The sequence below is a fragment of the Brienomyrus brachyistius genome, chromosome 6, assembly GCF_023856365.1.
Source record: "Brienomyrus brachyistius isolate T26 chromosome 6, BBRACH_0.4, whole genome shotgun sequence".
Taxonomy (NCBI): Eukaryota; Metazoa; Chordata; class Actinopteri; order Osteoglossiformes; family Mormyridae; genus Brienomyrus; species Brienomyrus brachyistius.
The window spans coordinates 9,628,492-9,650,842 of record NC_064538.1 but is presented as its reverse complement, the minus strand read 5'-3'; the positions used below and the strand labels follow the sequence as shown (position 1 = coordinate 9,650,842).

The 22,351-nt window shown below is 43.8% G+C and overlaps 1 protein-coding gene and 1 long non-coding RNA gene across 3 annotated transcripts in view; both read right to left on the bottom strand.

Moving 5' to 3' along the window:
• LOC125744561 (neurotensin receptor type 1-like) overlaps positions 1–22,351 on the bottom strand; it is a 109,999-nt gene that overhangs the window by 4,242 nt on the left and 83,406 nt on the right. The window contains exon 3 of the mRNA XM_049016540.1: positions 1,035–1,119. Coding sequence (XP_048872497.1) covers positions 1,035–1,119 — 85 coding nt within the window. The remainder of the gene's footprint in view (positions 1–1,034; positions 1,120–22,351) is intronic.
• Positions 2,455–7,273, bottom strand: LOC125744574 (uncharacterized). 2 transcript variants are annotated; one of them, XR_007398449.1, is made up of 5 exons: positions 6,824–6,855; positions 6,522–6,703; positions 6,285–6,383; positions 5,424–5,503; positions 2,455–3,127 (listed from the first exon to the last, which is right to left on the bottom strand). It is a non-coding gene; the product is annotated as an uncharacterized LOC125744574 (long non-coding RNA). The 2 variants fall into 2 exon arrangements; XR_007398448.1 differs by having other exon boundaries at positions 6,522–7,273.

The window sequence follows — 22,351 nt, the reverse complement described above, 5'->3', positions numbered from 1 at the left end:
TAAAAGCTAAGTCAGTGTACTTGTGGTAAAAAATAAAACATCTTATATAATTCCTCTCAAGTTTCCCTCGGCCTTCACAAGCATGCATTCATTTAGTCCGAGTTAAGAACACTTTTTTCCCCCCATCATCTATAAAGCTGAATGAAATTTGAAAAACCATGGCAACTGTAAAAGGAAACATATGCAGTCAACACTCTTAGTCAGGAGAATCTGACCAAATCCCATTACTAACAGCCTTTTAAATTCGGCGCTTCTGTCAGATTGGAATATTGATTTAGTTAGGCACCAGACATGCTACAGTATGACTGTGCTCAAAGTACTTCTTTTCTCTTTTTTTAGCTTGTTACTTGTGTGTTTTTCAATAAGTAACCTATGGATGATGATCTTCAAACATCATATACACACTAACCCGCAACCCTTTACCCAAAACTTGGTAATAAGATGGACAGATCGAAGGAATTTTGCAGTATTTCATCTGACATCCACCACTGAAAATGAGAGTGAATTCCTTTCCCTGAATAGCTTTGCATTTTGCCTTATTCGAACTGACCTACCGCAGTGCATCATGTATTGGTGGCGTGTGACACTGCGTAGCGATGTCTGTGGGTCTGCTAGCATTCAAACATGAGCGGTGTGTGATTCCCTCTCTCTTCAGCATACTGTCGCATTGGTACATATTGCTGCAATCTGCTCAGGAGTTGAAAAGTCAGTGTAATTACCTACAAGACTTCTGATTAAAATGGTGACCTTGCTTGACCTTTGGGTTTGACTGATTATTCTCCCAAAGGGTTCTTCCTAAAGCAGTGGAGCAAAATAATACCACATTACGATCTGCAGTGTCACTCTGCTCCAAGCATTCCTTGTGACATATGTGGTTTGTTTGTTTCTGAAAACAATCCTGCAGAACGACTCCTTTTACCTAAAAGGCAGGACAGAAAACATCACAGGCCTAGAATATTTCATATGTAAAATAAGTCATTTATGGACAGGTATTCGTGAAGAGCACCTTGACCGATTTGATCTGCTGCACTCACTCTGTCCACTCAGTGACGTAGCAGAACATGAGCCGTCTCGTGTGGTAGGGCAGCCAGCACACCACAAACGCGATGACCACAGCGCCTGGCAAGGTACAGGGCCACACAGAGATGTCACCGAGGGAGAGACGGAGGGAGGGAGAAGAGAGACAAACAGTACTGTCACTGCAGGGGGCAAAAAAGGACTGAATGAGGAGCCGTATTCAGTCTTTTTGCCAAAATGTTTTTTAATTTAAGCGTTAATTTGTTAAGAATGCTAGTTTAATCTATCCAGTATTTCTGCTTTATTTGCCTGAAGTGAATTTACAGTAATTGACTGTTTACAGTTCTTTCCAATCATTTTCACACTTGTTTCAATACCATGTCCACTTTTTCAAAACGCTTCACGATTCACACACAATGCACTAAAAACCACCAAAACACTTCACCCAAAAAGAAGCAGAATTAGAATTTATCATTATTCATCACTTAACTTATAAAAATCAAACAAGGGCAAGAAGCTTTGTATATCTTATAAGAAGGGACTTAAAAGCTCAGTGGACTGTAATTTAGGCATAGATCATGTATTAATGCCATGACCCTGTTTAGCACTTGCACACAAACATGAAAACATGAAAATGAAAGGAACAGCAATTCTGATACCAAAGAAGGAGTCCAAAAGAGGAAGAACAACAGAATGTAGATGAGGCATTGTTTATTCCTCCCTGGTACCTTTGGGGGGGGGGGGGGGGGGGGGGCAGGGTCTGTCATTCAGCGAGTGACAAGAGTTACTGATCATACTGATCATCCCAATTACTTATTCATTTCCACACGTCTCTTGTTCCCTGGGTTTGTTTAACCTGAGATTGTTTTAATAAAATTATGCTATTTGGCATTTAGCAGTGGTTAGCACTGTCGCCTCACACCTCTGGGACCCGGGTTCGAGTCTCCGCCTGGGTCACATGTGTGCGGAGTTTGCATGTTCTCCCCGTGTTGTCGTGGGGTTTCCTCCGGGTACTCCGGTTTCCCCCCACAGTCCAAAAACATGCTGAGGCTAATTGGAGTTGCTGAATTGCCCGTAGGTGTGCATGTGTGAGTGAATGGTGTGTGAGTGTGCCCTGCGATGGGCTGGCCCCCCATCCTGGGTTGTTTCCTGCCTCGTGCCCATTGATTCCGGGATAGGCTCCGGACCCCCCGCGACCCAATAGGATAAGCGGTTTGGAAAATGGATGGATGGATGGATATTTGGCATTTATAAGTTCACACACAGAGAGAAAGAGAGAGAGAGAGAGAGAGAGAGAGAGACCTTTACTCCTATATTTGTGGGGACCGTCTATTAATTTCTATGGCAAAAACCAAAATAAAAAATGACCACCTTAACCGCTACCCAGCCTTAACCCTGACCATAAGTAACCAAACAAAATACAAGTCTTTTGGCAGTTTTAGTCACTGATTTTTATTATACTGAGGTTATCCTTAAGGGGACTGGTCCCCACAACTTAAAAATAACAGGTTTTTATCTCATTGTGGGTCCCCACAACATATGGTATACCTGTAACACACACACACACACACACACACACACATGCGCGGTATGAATACATTCATCCTTTATTGCAATGTTTCCCAGTCCGGTCCTTGGGACGCACAGACAGTCCACATTTTTTCTCCCTCCCAGCTCCCTGGGCCAAAAATGTGGATTGTCTGGCAGGGAGGGAAAACATGGACTGCTGTGGGTCCCAGAGGACTGGGTTGGGAGACACTGCTTTACAGTATTGATTTAAGATGTTCCTTGGTTGTCATACAACTGCTGGCCAGATAACATCCTGAACCTCTTTGGGAAACAACTCAGAGGTAAGTCCCTCTCAAAATACAAAGTGTGGTATATCGTGACAACATGACAACAAATCTCTGTTCTATGAAATTAATATTTACTATGAGGCATTTACTTGGAGCCCAGGACAGACAGTAAAATACATATTATAAAGCTCTATCACATAAAACTCCTGTAGCAGAAGGACAGCTGCAAAACTGCACCAGATAGTATTTGGCTTAACAGACTTTCTGTTACTGGATGGTCCACCAGCTGGTGGGGGGAGGGGGGGGATCTTGTTCTGGACCGGAGGAAAGGTGAGTTAGTGGTTAGTTTACCCCCTTTGTAGGAGTCTGACTGTGTGATTGTGGAGGAGTGTGAGAAGTATTATGCTTCTTGTCAGCAATGTAACATGTACGAGTACATAATACTTTCCACTAGTCCCTCATTTATTTCTTAGAAACAATGTTTTTCTTCACAAGTGAGATTACAGACTGGGGCTCACATAATAAAAGTAGAGAGTTTAAAAGATGATGATGCAGAAATATGCACATTATTATTCCTCAGGATCTCTGATTAATACTCTGAGAATGTCTGATTATTACTCTGGGGTTCTCTGATTATTACTCTGAGTAATACTCCGAGGAACTCTGATTAATACTCTGAGGAACTCTGGATCAAACATATTACAGGGAAAAATGCTGCTGCTGTAAGTTGATGGTACAATGGAGCTCATCACATCTCTCCGATCGGCAATGGGGCACCGCATTGTAGGGCCCTGCTGTGAAATTTGTAAAGGTGTTAAGAGTAGCTCCAGTACTTCCTTACCAGTAACACCTTGTGCCCAACCGTGTCTGTGGCAACCAAAAATTAGGGGGAAACTGAGGGAGAAAGGGGGAGGCTTGGGACACAGCTGTACTTTTGTGTGGGAAAAGATCCTATTATTGATAATGGCTCTCCCAATCCACTCCGCTCATCTGTGCTACTGAAGGAACATTTAAGCGAATTTTTTTGCTCTAAAATGAATTCTGTGCAAGTGTGTGTCTAAAACACTGTTTTGGTTATTTTTTAGTTTTGTTCTTCTAATCATCCTGGGTTTTTTTTCCAGACTCTATGATCCACAGACGTAGGTGTGTCACATAAATCCCTTTACCGATTGTCTGTTGTTTCCTGATACATGCCGAAAGAGAAAAACTTCCTTCTTGATAAAATTATCTACCATCACAGTAGGACGGAAACCATTTCAATGATCTATTTGTGCCTTCAAATTGGTCGAGTGAAATCCAGCTGATGAAGATAAAGGCTACATTTCCGCTTTTACGAAACCTTTCAGTGGCTACCTGTTGCTTTCTGGGAAATAAGTGTGTTGAAAAATCGGTCAGTGCTCGATGCTTTTCTAAATGGTGAACATTAGTGACACCAGGTGGTCAAATAAGTAAATAGCAGTTCATTTTGACTGAGTGTAGTACATCAGAATATACACAAGTAGGCAAAAATGTAAGTGGTCTGTAGTGCAAAGGGTTTATGGAAGTCAGGGGCCCTCCTCTTCATCTTCTCGTAGGTCAGATCAAGTTGCGGCCCTGCACAACCCCCAAACACTCTGTGCATGTAAGCATTCCCAAAAGACATGCATGATAGTTTCTTCCTCACTGCACTCGGGCCAGGGGCAGTGGGGGTTTCTGGTCATCTTAGGCCTGTACAAGAGATCCCTGATGGGCAGCTTACTGTGGAGGCGCCTACAGTTCAGGTCCTTCAGCTGATTCAAACTCTCAGCATGGCCTGAGTACCTCTATAATCAAGTAAATTCTTATAAAAGATGGACTTACTCCATCCCTTGTTAAATCATATACATCTCCAGACTGTATTCACTGTCACCCACCTCACTCACACAGGAAAACACTGGCATTAAATTCTTGGGCCTGTCTGGTTTTGGGTACATATGTTTAGATGGAATATATCACATATGAGAAAAATCTTATTTTCACCATTTCTATCAAGTTTTAATACTTGGACCACACTACTTCTGAGTACTTGTCTTATTATTGTGCAGTACAGACTAATTTTCTTTTGCTACACATACCAAAAAACATCACACCGTAAACAATCATTTGTAAGACTATATTTAAAGCACATTTCAGGACAGTACATGTTTGCAACAGTCAGATCCTGCTTATTCCCATCAATCCGGCAATACTTCTATTCTACAAAATCCACCCCAGCAGAAAGCCTGTGTTAGAAGGACCTTGTGTGGGGTTGCCCTTGACCTGACTTGAAGTGCACCATGTGGACTGGGAGAATTTTTGACCAGAAACAAATCCCCTTTCTTGATGGAGGCCTTCAACTAGGCAGCTATGATATTCTAGTTATCACTAAATCCCATAGGAATTTAAAAACTTGCGCTAATAAAGCCCCTCACAATTTCACCAAAATGAAACAAACATACATATTAAAGAAGAAAAATAGCCTCAACAACCCAAAATGATGTAAAGTGTCCCCAGATTGATAGAAAAGAGCAGGATCTGTGACAAACATGTACTGTCCTTCCCATCGATCCGAGAATACTTATATCCCAGCTCAGAGAAAAGCCAGCAAAAGACCTGTATAGGAAGGACTTTCTGTGGGGCTGCCCTTCACCCAACTGTTCACATGAAGGTCGATCATCTTGCTTCTTGAATGCCTATGGTGAATAGAAGCAACACTGACCGTCACACCTGAACTGCAATAACTCATATTCACTCTGAAACAAATAAGTCCAGCATGCATTAAACTTTTTGGGCTGGTTTACCAGACAGACTAAGCCTAGTCCTAGAATAAAAGGGTATTTTAATCCAGATTAACTGAAGAATGCTTTCTCAGTCACGGTTTGAAATAGTTCTGATGCAACCCATGATTTATGAATTTCCCTTAACTCATCTCTGTAAACTCAGCTTCAATGAGGGGATCAGAATGGAATATTGCTTGATGACAGTGGGTATGCTCAGAATTTCGTGTTTACGTCATGCTCTCACCCATCAACAGCTGAGCCATGTCGCTACAACCAGGCTCATATGCACACTAGCGGTCTAGTACAGCACGCGTGGTGTTTGGAAGAGTCATTTTCAGTGCCTTGAGAAAACACTTTGGTGTCAATTAAGAAGTTGCTGCACTGTCATCACTGCGACAGCTGTCCTTCACAACTGCCTGAAATGCATGGATGCCCAGATCCTCCATGAGAAGAGGACAACAATCCAAATGTTTCACCATTTGCAACAGACTACAGAGGACTTGCATAGAGATGCTTTTGCATTGCGCTGCTTTAAGTAGATATTTTTGATTTTATTTTCATTCTTCTACTCGGATCACATAAAAGTTTTGTATTCATTTTTAAAACCATGATTAACTATTCCACATTAGGGCCAACCCCTGTCTTAATCTGAATCCTCTCTGGGAAACCAACCCCTTAAGACTAAACTCAGTACCTTGATGCTGGTCTCTGGGATCTCAAAGAGGACAGAACTCCCACATCTGGTACCCAGTTTCAGCAGCATCTCCCTCATTGTCTGCCTCGGATCTCACACCTGAAAACAATACTGCATGGTGAGTACAGGCCTATATTCCACTTTTCATTACCTTCTTCTCGAGCTTAACCCATGGGCACGGGCTTTGCACGAATTACAGCCCAGCAAATTTGGACTCTGACCGTGTGTCACACTCACATCAGGACACTCAGGGTACTTCACCAAAATCCATTTATTAACGAAAGCCAATTCGTGGTCCAACGAACAGGCAGGGTCAAAGCCAGAGATCAGTCGGTACCAAGTGCCAAAACAATGATCGTGATCCAAATGAGTTGTCGATGAGCCGGGAGCAGGCAGGTCAGGAAGCCAAAAGGTCAATCCTTAAACAGACGGAAGACAGGAGTTAGACCCACGAGGGAGGAACGGGGTTAGGTCGGACGGGAGTGGGAAGGTTCTGGAGGCGCGGGAAGATGAGGCAGGAAAAGTCGGGCGGTACAGACCTGAAACAGAGACAGAGTTAGATCGCTTAGCAATTGCATAGCAAAAAAATACCTTACACTGAGCGATTTCACTTGTAATCTAATCATTTACTTGTGTCCTATTATTGTGTGACCAGGGGACTCTTCTTCAGGAGCAGTGACAGGGGCTGGCCGATGCCCCTGGACGCATCCAACACTGCCACCTTGGCATTGTTCTGGGAAGAAGTGCAAAAGCTTCGAGCGATGCTTGCAGGTGATCTTGCAACGCGGGAAAACATTCCGATTACTGGTTTGCTGGTAGGATTAAAACAAAATAGAAATTATGCAGATTCTCCCTTAGCAATGGCACTGACATCCATTAAAATAAAAGTTGTCGTGCACGCGAGCACTCTGGGTGTTGGCGCGCTCCGGCTTTCCACTTGTTGTACACACGTTACTTGGTACAGGATCTGCGCTGTGTTCGCATCGCGCTGTACGATTAACTGGTGTTTTGTGGTGTTTGCTTATTGTCCACCGATCTGGGTAGAACAATTATTAAAACACGTGAACATAGGGGTTACACAGTCTTCTTCCTAAGGCCACTTAAAAAAAAATTGGTTCTCGTCCTTTTTTTTTGGAGGGGGTGGGTAGGGCGGGAGGGATTTTTTTTATTATTATTTATTTTTTTTTACAAATTTTGATTGACTGTTTGGACTTTCAAATATGTAAGAAAATACATATTTGAAAATACATACCGAAGAGAGCAGACCTCCTCAGTTCTTCCAGTTTGTTGCGTTTCAAATATATTAAATGTAAGAAAATACAAGAATGTAAATTCCTTGATCCATGTGTATCTCATAAATGCCTTCCCAACTATGGATTTGGATACTTTATCCTGATGTTTCATTCGTGAATATAAAAATGATACTATTTGAAACTAATATTCTGTTTGTCATTCCCATTCTAAATGAACAACCAAGATTTTAAAATATATATCTAGAAAGAAAGTGTATTAAAACATGTTAAAACATGAGGAATTTTAAAAATACAGGAACCTGAATGGTTGAACAAGGAAATGCAACTCTACAAACAAGTACTTAAGAACATGTACCACATCACTTCCCCAGATTTAAATCTTTGCACCAGCCCATCTCAGGTAGAGACATATTTAGGTTCATGAAACCATTCCAAGACTAGGATTACACAATGTGGATCAATCGTCAATGTGGAATGAGCGGGAAATTCAAATTTCGTCATTCTTGGGCATTTTCCATGCGATTTTTACGAAATAAAAAAAAATAAAAAATTTGGGTCAGAGGCATTTCTGCGGGTCGGGAGGGGACAAGAACCAATCTTTTTTTTAAGTGGCCTAATACAGGTTCCCTATGGGAAGCCCATGTGGACTGAGTACATTGTCACTAAAAGGGATCAATGAGATTCTAGAGGGCTACACTGAGTTTGCTCTCAACAGTCTACGATGTCATCACTCGTCAGTCAATCAGTCACAGTCAGTTATACTCAACAATGACGACAAAGAGATTATGGCAAGGTAGGTGACATTATTGTAAAGGGGTGCTTAAATGATCTAACGTTAAAGTTAACATTATATAAGGCTAAGTATCTGTAACATTGAGAAAGAACCAGCTTGTTTTTCTCTGCTCAAATCATCATTTAATTGCTGAAACAGTTTTAATTAATTTTCCTTAGATATATACAATAAGGTAAATAAGCACAAGATAAATATTTTGTTTTCAATCACCAGAGGTAAAGGTTAAAAATAAGAGAAGCTAAGAGGAGGAAGCTTAAATGCACGCAACTACAGACATCTGTTAAACCATTAATTTACTGGTCTTTCATGTAAGTTAACTGGGCTAGGGCCCTTTTGCTTAAGGCTTCATGTAGTTTGGTAGTAATACACCAATCACTGGGTAGCCCAGTCCCGTTGGAAATTCATTTATTAATATTGTAGTGGCTGTTTGTCAACAACATAAAACAACTCTCTGCGATAAAACTAAATCAAACAACTACTGCACCCTGCACAGGTACAATGTACTCAGGTAAAGACACAACTCTCCATTATTGCGATTTTGATGGTTTATTTCTCCCATTGAGCAAACAAACAGCATTTCTTTTCTCTCTTTCGCTCTGGTAAAAAACCATATGCTCACCACCCAGGTGTGCCCACACTACTCCCTCCTACCTACATATATACACATTACATGTACCCACTAGCGCCTCCCAGTCCATCCAATGAACATTACAATAAAACAAAATATAGCTCCAGCAAAAAAAAAAAAGTACAAAACTGAACAACCAAGATATTATCTGTTGATAGATGTGTTATGTTTAATGCCTTCTCAGATGTTCCTTTCTCTTTAACAATTCTCATGTAAATGCAGAGTTCAGCAAAACACTGCAGGTGGTGAGAAAAGAGCAGGGGAGACTGTGCAAAGGGATGGAAGCAAGAATAGTCACAAGTGAATATGAATCCAGTAACAGTCAACGTGTTGGACAAAAATACATGGCGCCAAGCCCTCTACCTTTAATGTGTGGAGAAAATGAAGTGACAGAGCTTTGTAACCTTTTTAATATAGGACTCACTGGTATAAAGCAAAATCATAGGGATTTCAAAGACAATTCCAGTGCAACAAATGCACAAGTCCCTTCTCAAACATAAACATGCAATTGAAACCATTGCTGCAAGCAGTGCAGAGTGTGAGTGGGGGTTCTTGGGGTAAATGCTTTTGTGATACCATTTCATTCCCAACTGAGAATTGAAAATATTACCTCAATAATGTTTGATAAAATTAATGGCCCTCCTCTCATTTCTTAGAACCCCACAAAGTTTGTAAAGAAGTGGGTCGCAACAAATGGTCTGCTGAACATTTAGTATGTGAACAAAGTTCAATACTGCACAGGTGTCTGCAGCCAATCTGGGATCTGATGAAGTAAATGATATATTAATAGGGAGAAATAACTTATGTACAAAAGTTAAGGAAATTTCATTGAGTTCTTTGCAATAAACTTTAGAGGATTATGGAAGACAATAAAGATTTCAGTATAACTGAAAGACCTAAAAGAATTTTTTTTTCTCAAAAATGTTTTTTTTTTCTGTCACAAAAAAATCAATAATTTTAATTAAAAATAAATAAAGCTACCCTTGTTTTCATTATTGTTACTATAGCCGAATTGTTAATGTCCCGCCCCCCAGGCCCAACCAGAGCCCCCACCTCCCTCCAAGACAGAAAATCTCAATTTAAACCCTGATAAAATCTGTATATATTGTAGGAATATATATGGGCCCAAATACTCAGCCCACGTGGGCTGACTGTGAGCCCACTTTGGGATATGTGTGCGTGCGTGTGTGTATCCTGCTGGCATATTTATTGGGCAATGATTTAAAGGCAAAGATGTTTTGTTTGATAAATCCGATTTTAATAACAAGACAAATGCTGCAGCCACCCAATTAATTTATTTAAAATAATTTCTTTTATTTTAAATTTACCGCGCGCGCGGTCGTTTTTTTCATGCAGCTCGCGCGTTTTTTTTTTTAATTAAGCGCTGCACCTCAGGAGGAATTCAGCAGTAGCCGGCGGCGGTAAAAGTGGAGTCCTGCACAAGTGAGTAACATACCTGCCAGTTTGACTGTCACTATTGTATTAAATCATCAGTATCCTCGCAATATTGTAAGCGGCCGAATTACTTGAGCTCGCGTTATTTACTAGTGAACGTTTTAGCTAGCTGATCATAGTATTGCGAATCAACATAGTAAGTTACGAATCAAGCTAATAGCATATACTGTTTTAGCATTTAGCCCCTTCTGAAATAAAATGTGTTAAACATTTCGCTCAGAACGTTTGTGAAAGTTTAGAATTCTCCCAAAAATGATAGCTATGTCATTGCTTGCTAAGCAACTGCCCCTGGCAGCTCTTCTTTGTTGCCCAGGTGTCCTGGGCCGTTGAGAGGGCCGAACCGGGCCGCAAAAACTGCAAGGTAGTGGTGTGGGATACTGCAAAATTTTGTATAGATTTTATACTAAATGAACAGATATCCAGTATCACCGATACCAATACTTTTTACTTATGAAAATAGCTTTCATGTATGGGAGAGCAGTGTGTCATGATTTAAGAAGTGAATGCATCATCAATATGCTAAATCTACTTAAAGCAGCGCAATGCAAAAGCATCTCTATGCAAGTCCTCTGTAGTCTGTTGTAAATAGTGGAACATTTGGATTGTTGTCCTAGTGCATTTTGTAGAATAGAAGTATTCCCGGATTGATGTGAATAAGCAGGATCTGACTGTCGCAAACATGTACTGTCCTGAAATGTGGACACAGCAAGAGGGTTGAAATTTGCGATTTCAGAGATGAAGACGGGGAAATCCAAACAAAATCGTACTGGCAAAATTGTTCAGAATCGCCGGAATTGCGCGGCGTGGCGGTAGGTGGCACTCGATTGTTTTACGGGCGGTAAGCGAAAACCGACTCGCTGGTGCTAGCCGAGCTTCAGCAGCTAATCCTGGGCGGAATCCCATAGCGCCTCGTGGTGCGCCTAACCCGTCCGGCTCCTGACGCCGGCTTTGTCACTAGAGATTAGGACCAGCGATGTGCAATGGATCTTAACATAAAAATTATGTGTAAGTGTAACCGGTGTGGTTTGGTGTTTATATTTTAAACTTATTAATTTTATACTGGATGTTTGTGTGTATTTCCCTTAAAGAAAGTACCAACTGCTGATGCCTTCTTCCGGGCACCTCAGTTTGCCCCGTGGACAGCGAGACGGCACGTAGTGTTTCGGCGGTCGCGTACAAGGAGTGTATTTTTAGTTATACTGTATAAAGGTTTGTGGCTTTGCTTTTGATTACGTTTGTGAATAATTATTCGTGTGTCGTTTAATGTCGTTTTTGTTAAAATGCATTATTTTGATGGATAGGTGACCGGGCTTTTTATGTTCTCTGTTGAAACGCAACAAACTGGAAGAACTGAGGAGGTCTGCTTTCTTCGGTATGCATTTTCAAATATGTATTTTCTTACATATTTGAAAGTCCAAACAGTCAATCAAAATTTGTAAAAAAAAAAAAAAATAATAATAATAATTATTAAAAAAAAAAAGGACGAGAACCAATTTTTTTTTTAAGTGGCCTTAGGAAGAAGACTGTGTGTAATCCATATGTTCACATGTTTTAATAATTGTTCTACCCAGATCGGTGGACAATAAGCAAACACCACAAAACACCAGTTAATCGTACAGCGCGATGCGAACACAGCGCAGATCCTGTACCAAGTAACGTGTGTACAACAAGTGGAAAGCCGGAGCGCGCCAACACCCAGAGTGCTCGCGTGCACGACAACTTTTATTTTAATGGATGTCAGTGCCATTGCTAAGGGAGAATCTGCATAATTTCTATTTTGTTTTAATCCTACCAGCAAACCAGTAATCGGAATGTTTTCCCGCGTTGCAAGATCACCTGCAAGCATCGCTCGAAGCTTTTGCACTTCTTCCCAGAACAATGCCAAGGTGGCAGTGTTGGATGCGTCCAGGGGCATCGGCCAGCCCCTGTCACTGCTCCTGAAGAAGAGTCCCCTGGTCACACAATAATAGGACACAAGTAAATGATTAGATTACAAGTGAAATCGCTCAGTGTAAGGTATTTTTTTGCTATGCAATTGCTAAGCGATCTAACTCTGTCTCTGTTTCAGGTCTGTACCGCCCGACTTTTCCTGCCTCATCTTCCCGCGCCTCCAGAACCTTCCCACTCCCGTCCGACCTAACCCCGTTCCTCCCTCGTGGGTCTAACTCCTGTCTTCCGTCTGTTTAAGGATTGACCTTTTGGCTTCCTGACCTGCCTGCTCCCGGCTCATCGACAACTCATTTGGATCACGATCATTGTTTTGGCACTTGGTACCGACTGATCTCTGGCTTTGACCCTGCCTGTTCGTTGGACCACGAATTGGCTTTCGTTAATAAATGGATTTTGGTGAAGTACCCTGAGTGTCCTGATGTGAGTGTGACACACGGTCAGAGTCCAAATTTGCTGGGCTGTAATTCGTGCAAAGCCCGTGCCCATGGGTTAAGCTCGAGAAGAAGGTAATGAAAAGTGGAATATAGGCCTGTACTCACCATGCAGTATTGTTTTCAGGTGTGAGATCCGAGGCAGACAATGAGGGAGATGCTGCTGAAACTGGGTACCAGATGTGGGAGTTCTGTCCTCTTTGAGATCCCAGAGACCAGCATCAAGGTACTGAGTTTAGTCTTAAGGGGTTGGTTTCCCAGAGAGGATTCAGATTAAGACAGGGGTTGGCCCTAATGTGGAATAGTTAATCATGGTTTTAAAAATGAATACAAAACTTTTATGTGATCCGAGTAGAAGAATGAAAATAAAATCAAAAATATCTACTTAAAGCAGCGCAATGCAAAAGCATCTCTATGCAAGTCCTCTGTAGTCTGTTGCAAATGGTGAAACATTTGGATTGTTGTCCTCTTCTCATGGAGGATCTGGGCATCCATGCATTTCAGGCAGTTGTGAAGGACAGCTGTCGCAGTGATGACAGTGCAGCAACTTCTTAATTGACACCAAAGTGTTTTCTCAAGGCACTGAAAATGACTCTTCCAAACACCACGCGTGCTGTACTAGACCGCTAGTGTGCATATGAGCCTGGTTGTAGCGACATGGCTCAGCTGTTGATGGGTGAGAGCATGATGTAAACACGAAATTCTGAGCATACCCACTGTCATCAAGCAATATTCCATTCTGATCCCCTCATTGAAGCTGAGTTTACAGAGATGAGTTAAGGGAAATTCATAAATCATGGGTTGCATCAGAACTATTTCAAACCGTGACTGAGAAAGCATTCTTCAGTTAATCTGGATTAAAATACCCTTTTATTCTAGGACTAGGCTTAGTCTGTCTGGTAAACCAGCCCAAAAAGTTTAATGCATGCTGGACTTATTTGTTTCAGAGTGAATATGAGTTATTGCAGTTCAGGTGTGACGGTCAGTGTTGCTTCTATTCACCATAGGCATTCAAGAAGCAAGATGATCGACCTTCATGTGAACAGTTGGGTGAAGGGCAGCCCCACAGAAAGTCCTTCCTATACAGGTCTTTTGCTGGCTTTTCTCTGAGCTGGGATATAAGTATTCTCGGATCGATGGGAAGGACAGTACATGTTTGTCACAGATCCTGCTCTTTTCTATCAATCTGGGGACACTTTACATCATTTTGGGTTGTTGAGGCTATTTTTCTTCTTTAATATGTATGTTTGTTTCATTTTGGTGAAATTGTGAGGGGCTTTATTAGCGCAAGTTTTTAAATTCCTATGGGATTTAGTGATAACTAGAATATCATAGCTGCCTAGTTGAAGGCCTCCATCAAGAAAGGGGATTTGTTTCTGGTCAGAAATTCTCCCAGTCCACATGGTGCACTTCAAGTCAGGTCAAGGGCAACCCCACACAAGGTCCTTCTAACACAGGCTTTCTGCTGGGGTGGATTTTGTAGAATAGAAGTATTGCCGGATTGATGGGAATAAGCAGGATCTGACTGTTGCAAACATGTACTGTCCTGAAATGTGCTTTAAATATAGTCTTACAAATGATTGTTTACGGTGTGATGTTTTTTGGTATGTGTAGCAAAAGAAAATTAGTCTGTACTGCACAATAATAAGACAAGTACTCAGAAGTAGTGTGGTCCAAGTATTAAAACTTGATAGAAATGGTGAAAATAAGATTTTTCTCATATGTGATATATTCCATCTAAACATATGTACCCAAAACCAGACAGGCCCAAGAATTTAATGCCAGTGTTTTCCTGTGTGAGTGAGGTGGGTGACAGTGAATACAGTCTGGAGATGTATATGATTTAACAAGGGATGGAGTAAGTCCATCTTTTATAAGAATTTACTTGATTATAGAGGTACTCAGGCCATGCTGAGAGTTTGAATCAGCTGCAGGACCTGAACTGTAGGCACCTCCACAGTAAGCTACCCATCAGGGATCTCTTGTACAGGCCTAAGATGACCAGAAACCCCCACTGCCCCTGGCCCGAGTGCAGTGAGGAAGAAACTATCATGCATGTCTTTTGGGAATGCTTACATGCACAGAGTGTTTGGGGGTTGTGCAGGGCCGCAACTTGATCTGACCTACGAGAAGATGAAGAGGAGGGCCCCTGACTTCCATAAACCCTTTGCACTACAGACCACTTACATTTTTGCCTACTTGTGTATATTCTGATGTACTACACTCAGTCAAAATGAACTGCTATTTACTTATTTGACCACCTGGTGTCACTAATGTTCACCATTTAGAAAAGCATCGAGCACTGACCGATTTTTCAACACACTTGGGAAAAGCTTTGGTACTTCGGAAAGCTTAATTTTGCCATCATTTGCCATCCATTTCTTTCACTCCCGAAATTTATTTCGTCCACAAAGTGACGTTCTTCCATTCCGTTCCAATCCGTTTCCAAGGAGATGTTGAATCCCTAGTTAGCGTTTTACATGGTTGCTTACGTGTATAAATTCTAGAACCTAGGCTGGGTATGAATCTCGTTGTTGCTAACGGAAAGTCTGTAGAATTCTCATTTCGTTTTCATTTCACCAGCAAAGTAGTACTCCCACGTAATGTTCTCCCGTGTCGTAAGGTCAGCTGTGAGCATAGACTCCCCTGGTTAGCCAGCTCTCACTTTATGTTGTTGTCCACTCCCTTGGAGTGGCTGCAGACCTCAGTCACATTGAGACCAGGGCCCAGGTCACTGGCTACATCGGCTCAAAGCAACTCGATGTAGTTCTGAAGGGGTGCGAAGTTGTGCTCCTTTCTGCTGGAGTGGCCAGGAAGCCCGGAATGACTTGCGATGACCTGTTCAATAGCCACACCATCATTGTAGGGTTGGGACAGGCTCTACCACACTCTCAATGACGTATGCGGGAGCTAGGTTCACCTTCTCTCTGCTGGACACTATGAATGGCAAAGAGGAGGTTGTCGAGTATGCATTTGTGAGATTCGAGATAAGCGAATGCAAATACTTCTCTATCCCTCTCTTCCTCAGGAAACATGGAATTGAAAACAACCTGGGCCTTGCCAAGCTCTCCGCCTTTGAGGAGAAGCTGGTGAGGGAAGCGTTCTGTGAGTTGAAGGCCTCCATCAAGAAAGGGGAGGAGTTTCTGCTGAACTTCTGCTGATTTTCTGCTGATCAAGGGCAGCGCCACAAAAATTCCTTCTAACACAGGCTTTCTGCTGGACTGCTTTTGTGTGATATAAGTATTCCCTGATTGATGGGAACAAGCAGGATTTGACTGTTGCAAACATGTACTGTCCTGAAATTTAGGTAGAAAACAACAGTGGTGCTTGGGAATACAGCCCAAACCAGGTAGGAAACTCCATCTAAGGCTAAATTTATATAGCACTCTTCTTACCACGGGCCATTTGCTTGAACTTTAATTTATTCCAGTCCTTTAATCAAAAGTCTTTTGTCGGTCTCAACTGGAAGCCGTGGTGCCATTAGTGCCATTACTAAGAGAGAATCTGCATGATTTCCATATTGTTTTAAACTTATCAGCAAACCAGTCCTCAGAATATTTCCCGCATTGCAAGATCAGCCCTGAGCATCGCTTGGAGCATCCCAGAACAATGCCAAGGTTGTCATGCCCAGCTCATCTGATCTTCGTGTGGGGAATGCTTGCTTGCGTGCTTGGGAATGCAACCCAAACCTGCTAAGAAACTCCATCTAAGCCTAAGTTTATATAGCAATCTTTTAACTACAGGGCATTTGCTTGAACTTAAATTCAATCCAGTTCTTTAATGAAAAATCTTTTGTTGGTCTCAACTGGGAGCCGTGGTACAAGATGTTAGTGCCATTACCAAAGGAGAATCTACATAATTTCCATTTTGTTATCAGCAAACCAGTCCTCAGAATGTTTTCCTGCATTGCAAGATCAACTCTAATCATCGGTTGGAGTATCCCCGAATATTGCCAAGATAACAGTGTTGGGTGCATTCGGGGGCATCTGCAAGCCCCTGTCCTTGCTGCTGAAAAGGAGTGCCCTGGTGTCACACCGGCAGCTGCGACCAATCGAAGCCACACCCCCCTTCACTACTTAAACCTTGCACGACGACCACTCCGTCCAAGATATCGTTAGAATGCAATTTCTGAGCAACCTCTTCCTGTGTCTCTGTTCCAGTTCCAATCCCCCGACTCTCCCTGCTCCCACTTCCTGCACCCCCGGACCCTTCCCGCTCCTGTCCGCCGCAGCCCAGATCTTCCCTCATGTTTGCTCCCTATGCGTCCTGTCCGCGTCCTCGGACAGATCTCCCAGATCTTCGACCTAACGGCACCCGACCTGACTACGATTACGGTTTTCCCTTTGACTTCGGTATTACGGATCGGACGGATTTTGGTTGTGACCCTGCTTGTTTGGACTTCTCTCTGATTTGCCCCAATAAAGGACCGTTGGACCTTTCCCCAGTGTTCTGTCGTTAAACCTGGTGAGTCAGCTCTCCCTTGTATGATATTGTCCATACCCTCGGTGTTGCTGCTGACCTTAGCCACATTGAGACCAGGGCCCAGGTCACTGGCTATGTCGCACCAGAGCAACTCCCAGAAGCTCTGAAGGGGAGTGAGGTTGTCCTCATTCCCGCTGTAGTGCCCAGGAAGCCCGGGATGACACGAGATGATCTATTTGACATCAACGCCTCCATCGTGGCCACCCTGGCTGACGCCTGTGCCCGCAACTGCCCTGACGCAATGTTGTGCATAATCACCAACCCAGTAAACTTCACTGTTCTCATTGTTCCGGACATCCTTAAAAAGCATGGAGTTTACAACCCTAAGCGGCTGTTTGATATGACAACTTTGGACATCGTCAGGGCTAACACCTTTGTGGCAGAACTCACAGGACTGGATCCGTCACACGTCAATGTTCCCGTAGTTGGTGGCCATGCGGGCAAGACTATCATTCCTCTGTTATCTCATTGCACTCCCAAAGCGGAGTTCACCGAGGATACGCTTGCTGCCTTGACGCACTCAATCCAAGAGGCAGATACTGAGGTCGTGAAGGCTAAGGCTGGGGCAGGCTCTGCCACCCTCTCCATGGCGTATGCAGGGGCTATGTTCGCCTTGTCCCTGCTGGATGCCATGAATGGCAAAGAGGGGTTCAAGGAATGTGCATTCGTCAGGTCAGAGGAAGGCAAATGCACATATTTCTCCACCCCTCTCCTCCTCGGCACCAACGGAGTGAAGAGGAAGCAGGGCCTTGGAAAGCTCTCCGCATTTGAGGAAAAACTTGTGGCGGAAGCACTGAATGAACTAAAGGCCTCCATCAGGAAGGGGGAGGACTTTGTCAGAGAAACAGCAGCTCAAGGAGAAGCACAGTAAAAAGTGCAATGGAGTCATTTCAAAATTTCTGGGATTTAAAAGAGAAGGATTGACAATCGTTTCAAATGGGAAAAATACTACTGAAAGAGGAGTGTGAAGGTAACCTCTGTGGGAGAAGGCTAAAGATTTGAATGAATTGACAGGAACCACAGAGCAATTGAATGGTAGTGTATTTTATTGTTGTTGCTTTGAAATGTTCACAGTAAAATTATTATAAAAGTCCAGTATTATTTCCGAGCTATGACCCTATAAGTTGTGCATAAGCCGTGGTACAGGATGTTAGTGCCATTACCAAAGGAGAATCTACATAATTTCCATTTTGTTATCAGCAAACCAGTCCTCAGAATGTTTTCCTGCATTGCAAGATCAACTCTAATCATCGGTTGGAGTATCCCGAATATTGCCAAGATAACAGTGTTGGGTGCATTCGGGGGCATCTGCAAGCCCCTGTCCTTGCTGCTGAAAAGGAGTGCCCTGGTGTCACACCGGCAGCTGCGACCAATCGAAGCCACACCCCCCTTCACTACTTAAACCTTGCACGACGACCACTCCGTCCAAGATATCGTTAGAATGCAATTTCTGAGCAACCTCTTCCTGTGTCTCTGTTCCAGTTCCAATCCCCCCGACTCTCCCTGCTCCCACTTCCTGCACCCCCGGACCCTTCCCGCTCCTGTCCGCCGCAGCCCAGATCTTCCCTCATGTTTGCTCCCTATGCGTCCTGTCCGCGTCCTCGGACAGATCTCCCAGATCTTCGACCTAACGGCACCCGACCTGACTACGATTACGGTTTTCCCTTTGACTTCGGTATTACGGATCGGACGGATTTTGGTTGTGACCCTGCTTGTTTGGACTTCTCTCTGATTTGCCCCAATAAAGGACCGTTGGACCTTTCCCCAGTGTTCTGTCGTTAAACCTGGTGAGTCAGCTCTCCCTTGTATGATATTGTCCATACCCTCGGTGTTGCTGCTGACCTTAGCCACATTGAGACCAGGGCCCAGGTCACTGGCTATGTCGGACCAGAGCAACTCCCAGAAGCTCTGAAGGGGAGTGAGGTTGTCCTCATTCCCGCTGTAGTGCCCAGGAAGCCCGGGATGACACGAGATGATCTATTTGACATCAACGCCTCCATCGTGGCCACCCTGGCTGACGCCTGTGCCCGCAACTGCCCTGACGCAATGTTGTGCATAATCACCAACCCAGTAAACTTCACTGTTCTCATAGTTCCGGGCATCCTTAAAAAGCATGGAGTTTACAACCCTAAGCGGCTCTTTGGTATGACAACTTTGGACATCGTCAGGGCTAACACCTTTGTGGTCACTGGCTACATCGGCTCAAAGCAACTTGATGTAGTTCTGAAGGGGTGCGAAGTTGTGCTCCTTTCTGCTGGAGTGGCCAGGAAGCCCGGAATGACTTGCGATGACCTGTTCAATAGCCACACCATCATTGTAGGGTTGGGACAGGCTCTACCACACTCTCAATGACGTATGCGGGAGCTAGGTTCACCTTCTCTCTGCTGGACACTATGAATGGCAAAGAGGAGGTTGTCGAGTATGCATTTGTGAGATTCGAGATAAGCGAATGCAAATACTTCTCTATCCCTCTCTTCCTCAGGAAACATGGAATTGAAAACAACCTGGGCCTTGCCAAGCTCTCCGCCTTTGAGGAGAAGCTGGTGAGGGAAGCGTTGCGTGAGTTGAAGGCCTCCATCAAGAAAGGGGAGGAATTTCTGCTGAACTTCTGCTGATTTTCTGCTGATCAAGGGCAGCGCCACAAAAATTCCTTCTAACACAGGCTTTCTGCTGGACTGCTTTTGTGTGATATAAGTATTCCCTGATTGATGGGAACAAGCAGGATTTGACTGTTGCAAACATGTACTGTCCTGAAATTTAGGTAGAAAACAACAGTGGTGCTTGGGAATACAGCCCAAACCAGGTAGGAAACTCCATCTAAGGCTAAATTTATATAGCACTCTTCTTACCACGGGCCATTTGCTTGAACTTTAATTTATTCCAGTCCTTTAATCAAAAGTCTTTTGTCGGTCTCAACTGGAAGCCGTGGTGCCATTAGTGCCATTACTAAGAGAGAATCTGCATGATTTCCATATTGTTTTAAACTTATCAGCAAACCAGTCCTCAGAATATTTCCCGCATTGCAAGATCAGCCCTGAGCATCGCTTGGAGCATCCCAGAACAATGCCAAGGTTGTCATGCCCAGCTCATCTGATCCTCGTGTGGGGAATGCTTGCTTGCGTGCTTGGGAATGCAACCCAAACCTGCTAAGAAACTCCATCTAAGCCTAAGTTTATATAGCAATCTTTTAACTACAGGGCATTTGCTTGAACTTAAATTCAATCCAGTTCTTTAATGAAAAATCTTTTGTTGGTCTCAACTGGGAGCCGTGGTACAGGATGTTAGTGCCATTACCAAAGGAGAATCTACATAATTTCCATTTTGTTATCAGCAAACCAGTCCTCAGAATGTTTTCCTGCATTGCAAGATCAACTCTAATCATCGGTTGGAGTATCCCGAATATTGCCAAGATAACAGTGTTGGGTGCATTCGGGGGCATCTGCAAGCCCCTGTCCTTGCTACTGAAAAGGAGTGCCCTGGTGTCACACCGGCAGCTGCGACCAATCGAAGCCACACCCCCCTTCACTACTTAAACCTTGCACGACGATCACTCCGTCCAAGATATCGTTAGAATGCAATTTCTGAGCAACCTCTTCCTGTGTCTCTGTTCCAGTTCCAATCCCCCCGACTCTCCCTGCTCCCACTTCCTGCACCCCCGGACCCTTCCCGCTCCTGTCCGCCGCAGCCCAGATCTTCCCTCATGTTTGCTCCCTATGCGTCCTGTCCGCGTCCTCGGACAGATCTCCCAGATCTTCGACCTAACGGCACCCGACCTGACTACGATTACGGTTTTCCCTTTGACTTCGGTATTACGGATCGGACGGATTTTGGTTGTGACCCTGCTTGTTTGGACTTCTCTCTGATTTGCCCCAATAAAGGACCGTTGGACCTTTCCCCAGTGTTCTGTCGTTAAACCTGGTGAGTCAGCTCTCCCTTGTATGATATTGTCCATACCCTCGGTGTTGCTGCTGACCTTAGCCACATTGAGACCAGGGCCCAGGTCACTGGCTATGTCGGACCAGAGCAACTCCCAGAAGCTCTGAAGGGGAGTGAGGTTGTCGTCATTCCCGCTGTAGTGCCCAGGAAGCCCGGGATGACACGAGATGATCTATTTGACATCAACGCCTCCATCGTGGCCACCCTGGCTGACGCCTGTGCCCGCAACTGCCCTGACGCAATGTTGTGCATAATCACCAACCCAGTAAACTTCACTGTTCTCATAGTTCCGGGCATCCTTAAAAAGCATGGAGTTTACAACCCTTAAGCGGCTGTTTGGTATGACAACTTTGGACATCGTCAGGGCTAACACCTTTGTGGCAGAACTCACAGGACTGGATCCGTCACACGTCAATGTTCCCGTAGTTGGTGGCCATGCGGGCAAGACTATCATTCCTCTGTTATCTCATTGCACTCCCAAAGCGGAGTTCACCGAGGATACGCTTGCTGCCTTGACGCACTCAATCCAAGAGGCAGGTACTGAGGTCGTGAAGGCTAAGGCTGGGGCAGGCTCTGCCACCCTCTCCATGGCGTATGCAGGGGCTATGTTCGCCTTGTCCCTGCTGGATGCCATGAATGGCAAAGAGGGGTTCAAGGAATGTGCATTCGTCAGGTCAGAGGAAGGCAAATGCACATATTTCTCCACCCCTCTCCTCCTCGGCACCAACGGAGTGAAGAGGAAGCAGGGCCTTGGAAAGCTCTCTGCATTTGAGGAAAAACTTGTGGCGGAAGCACTGAATGAACTAAAGGCCTCCATCAGGAAGGGGGAGGACTTTGTCAGAGAAACAGCAGCTCAAGGAGAAGCACAGTAAAAAGTGCAATGGAGTCATTTCAAAATTTCTGGGATTTAAAAGAGAAGGATTGACAATCGTTTCAAATGGGAAAAATACTACTGAAAGAGGAGTGTGAAGGTAACCTCTGTGGGAGAAGGCTAAAGATTTGAATGAATTGACAGGAACCACAGAGCAATTGAATGGTAGTGTATTTTATTGTTGTTGCTTTGAAATGTTCACAGTAAAATTATTATAAAAGTCCAGTATTATTTCCGAGCTATGACCCTATAAGTTGTGCATAAGCCG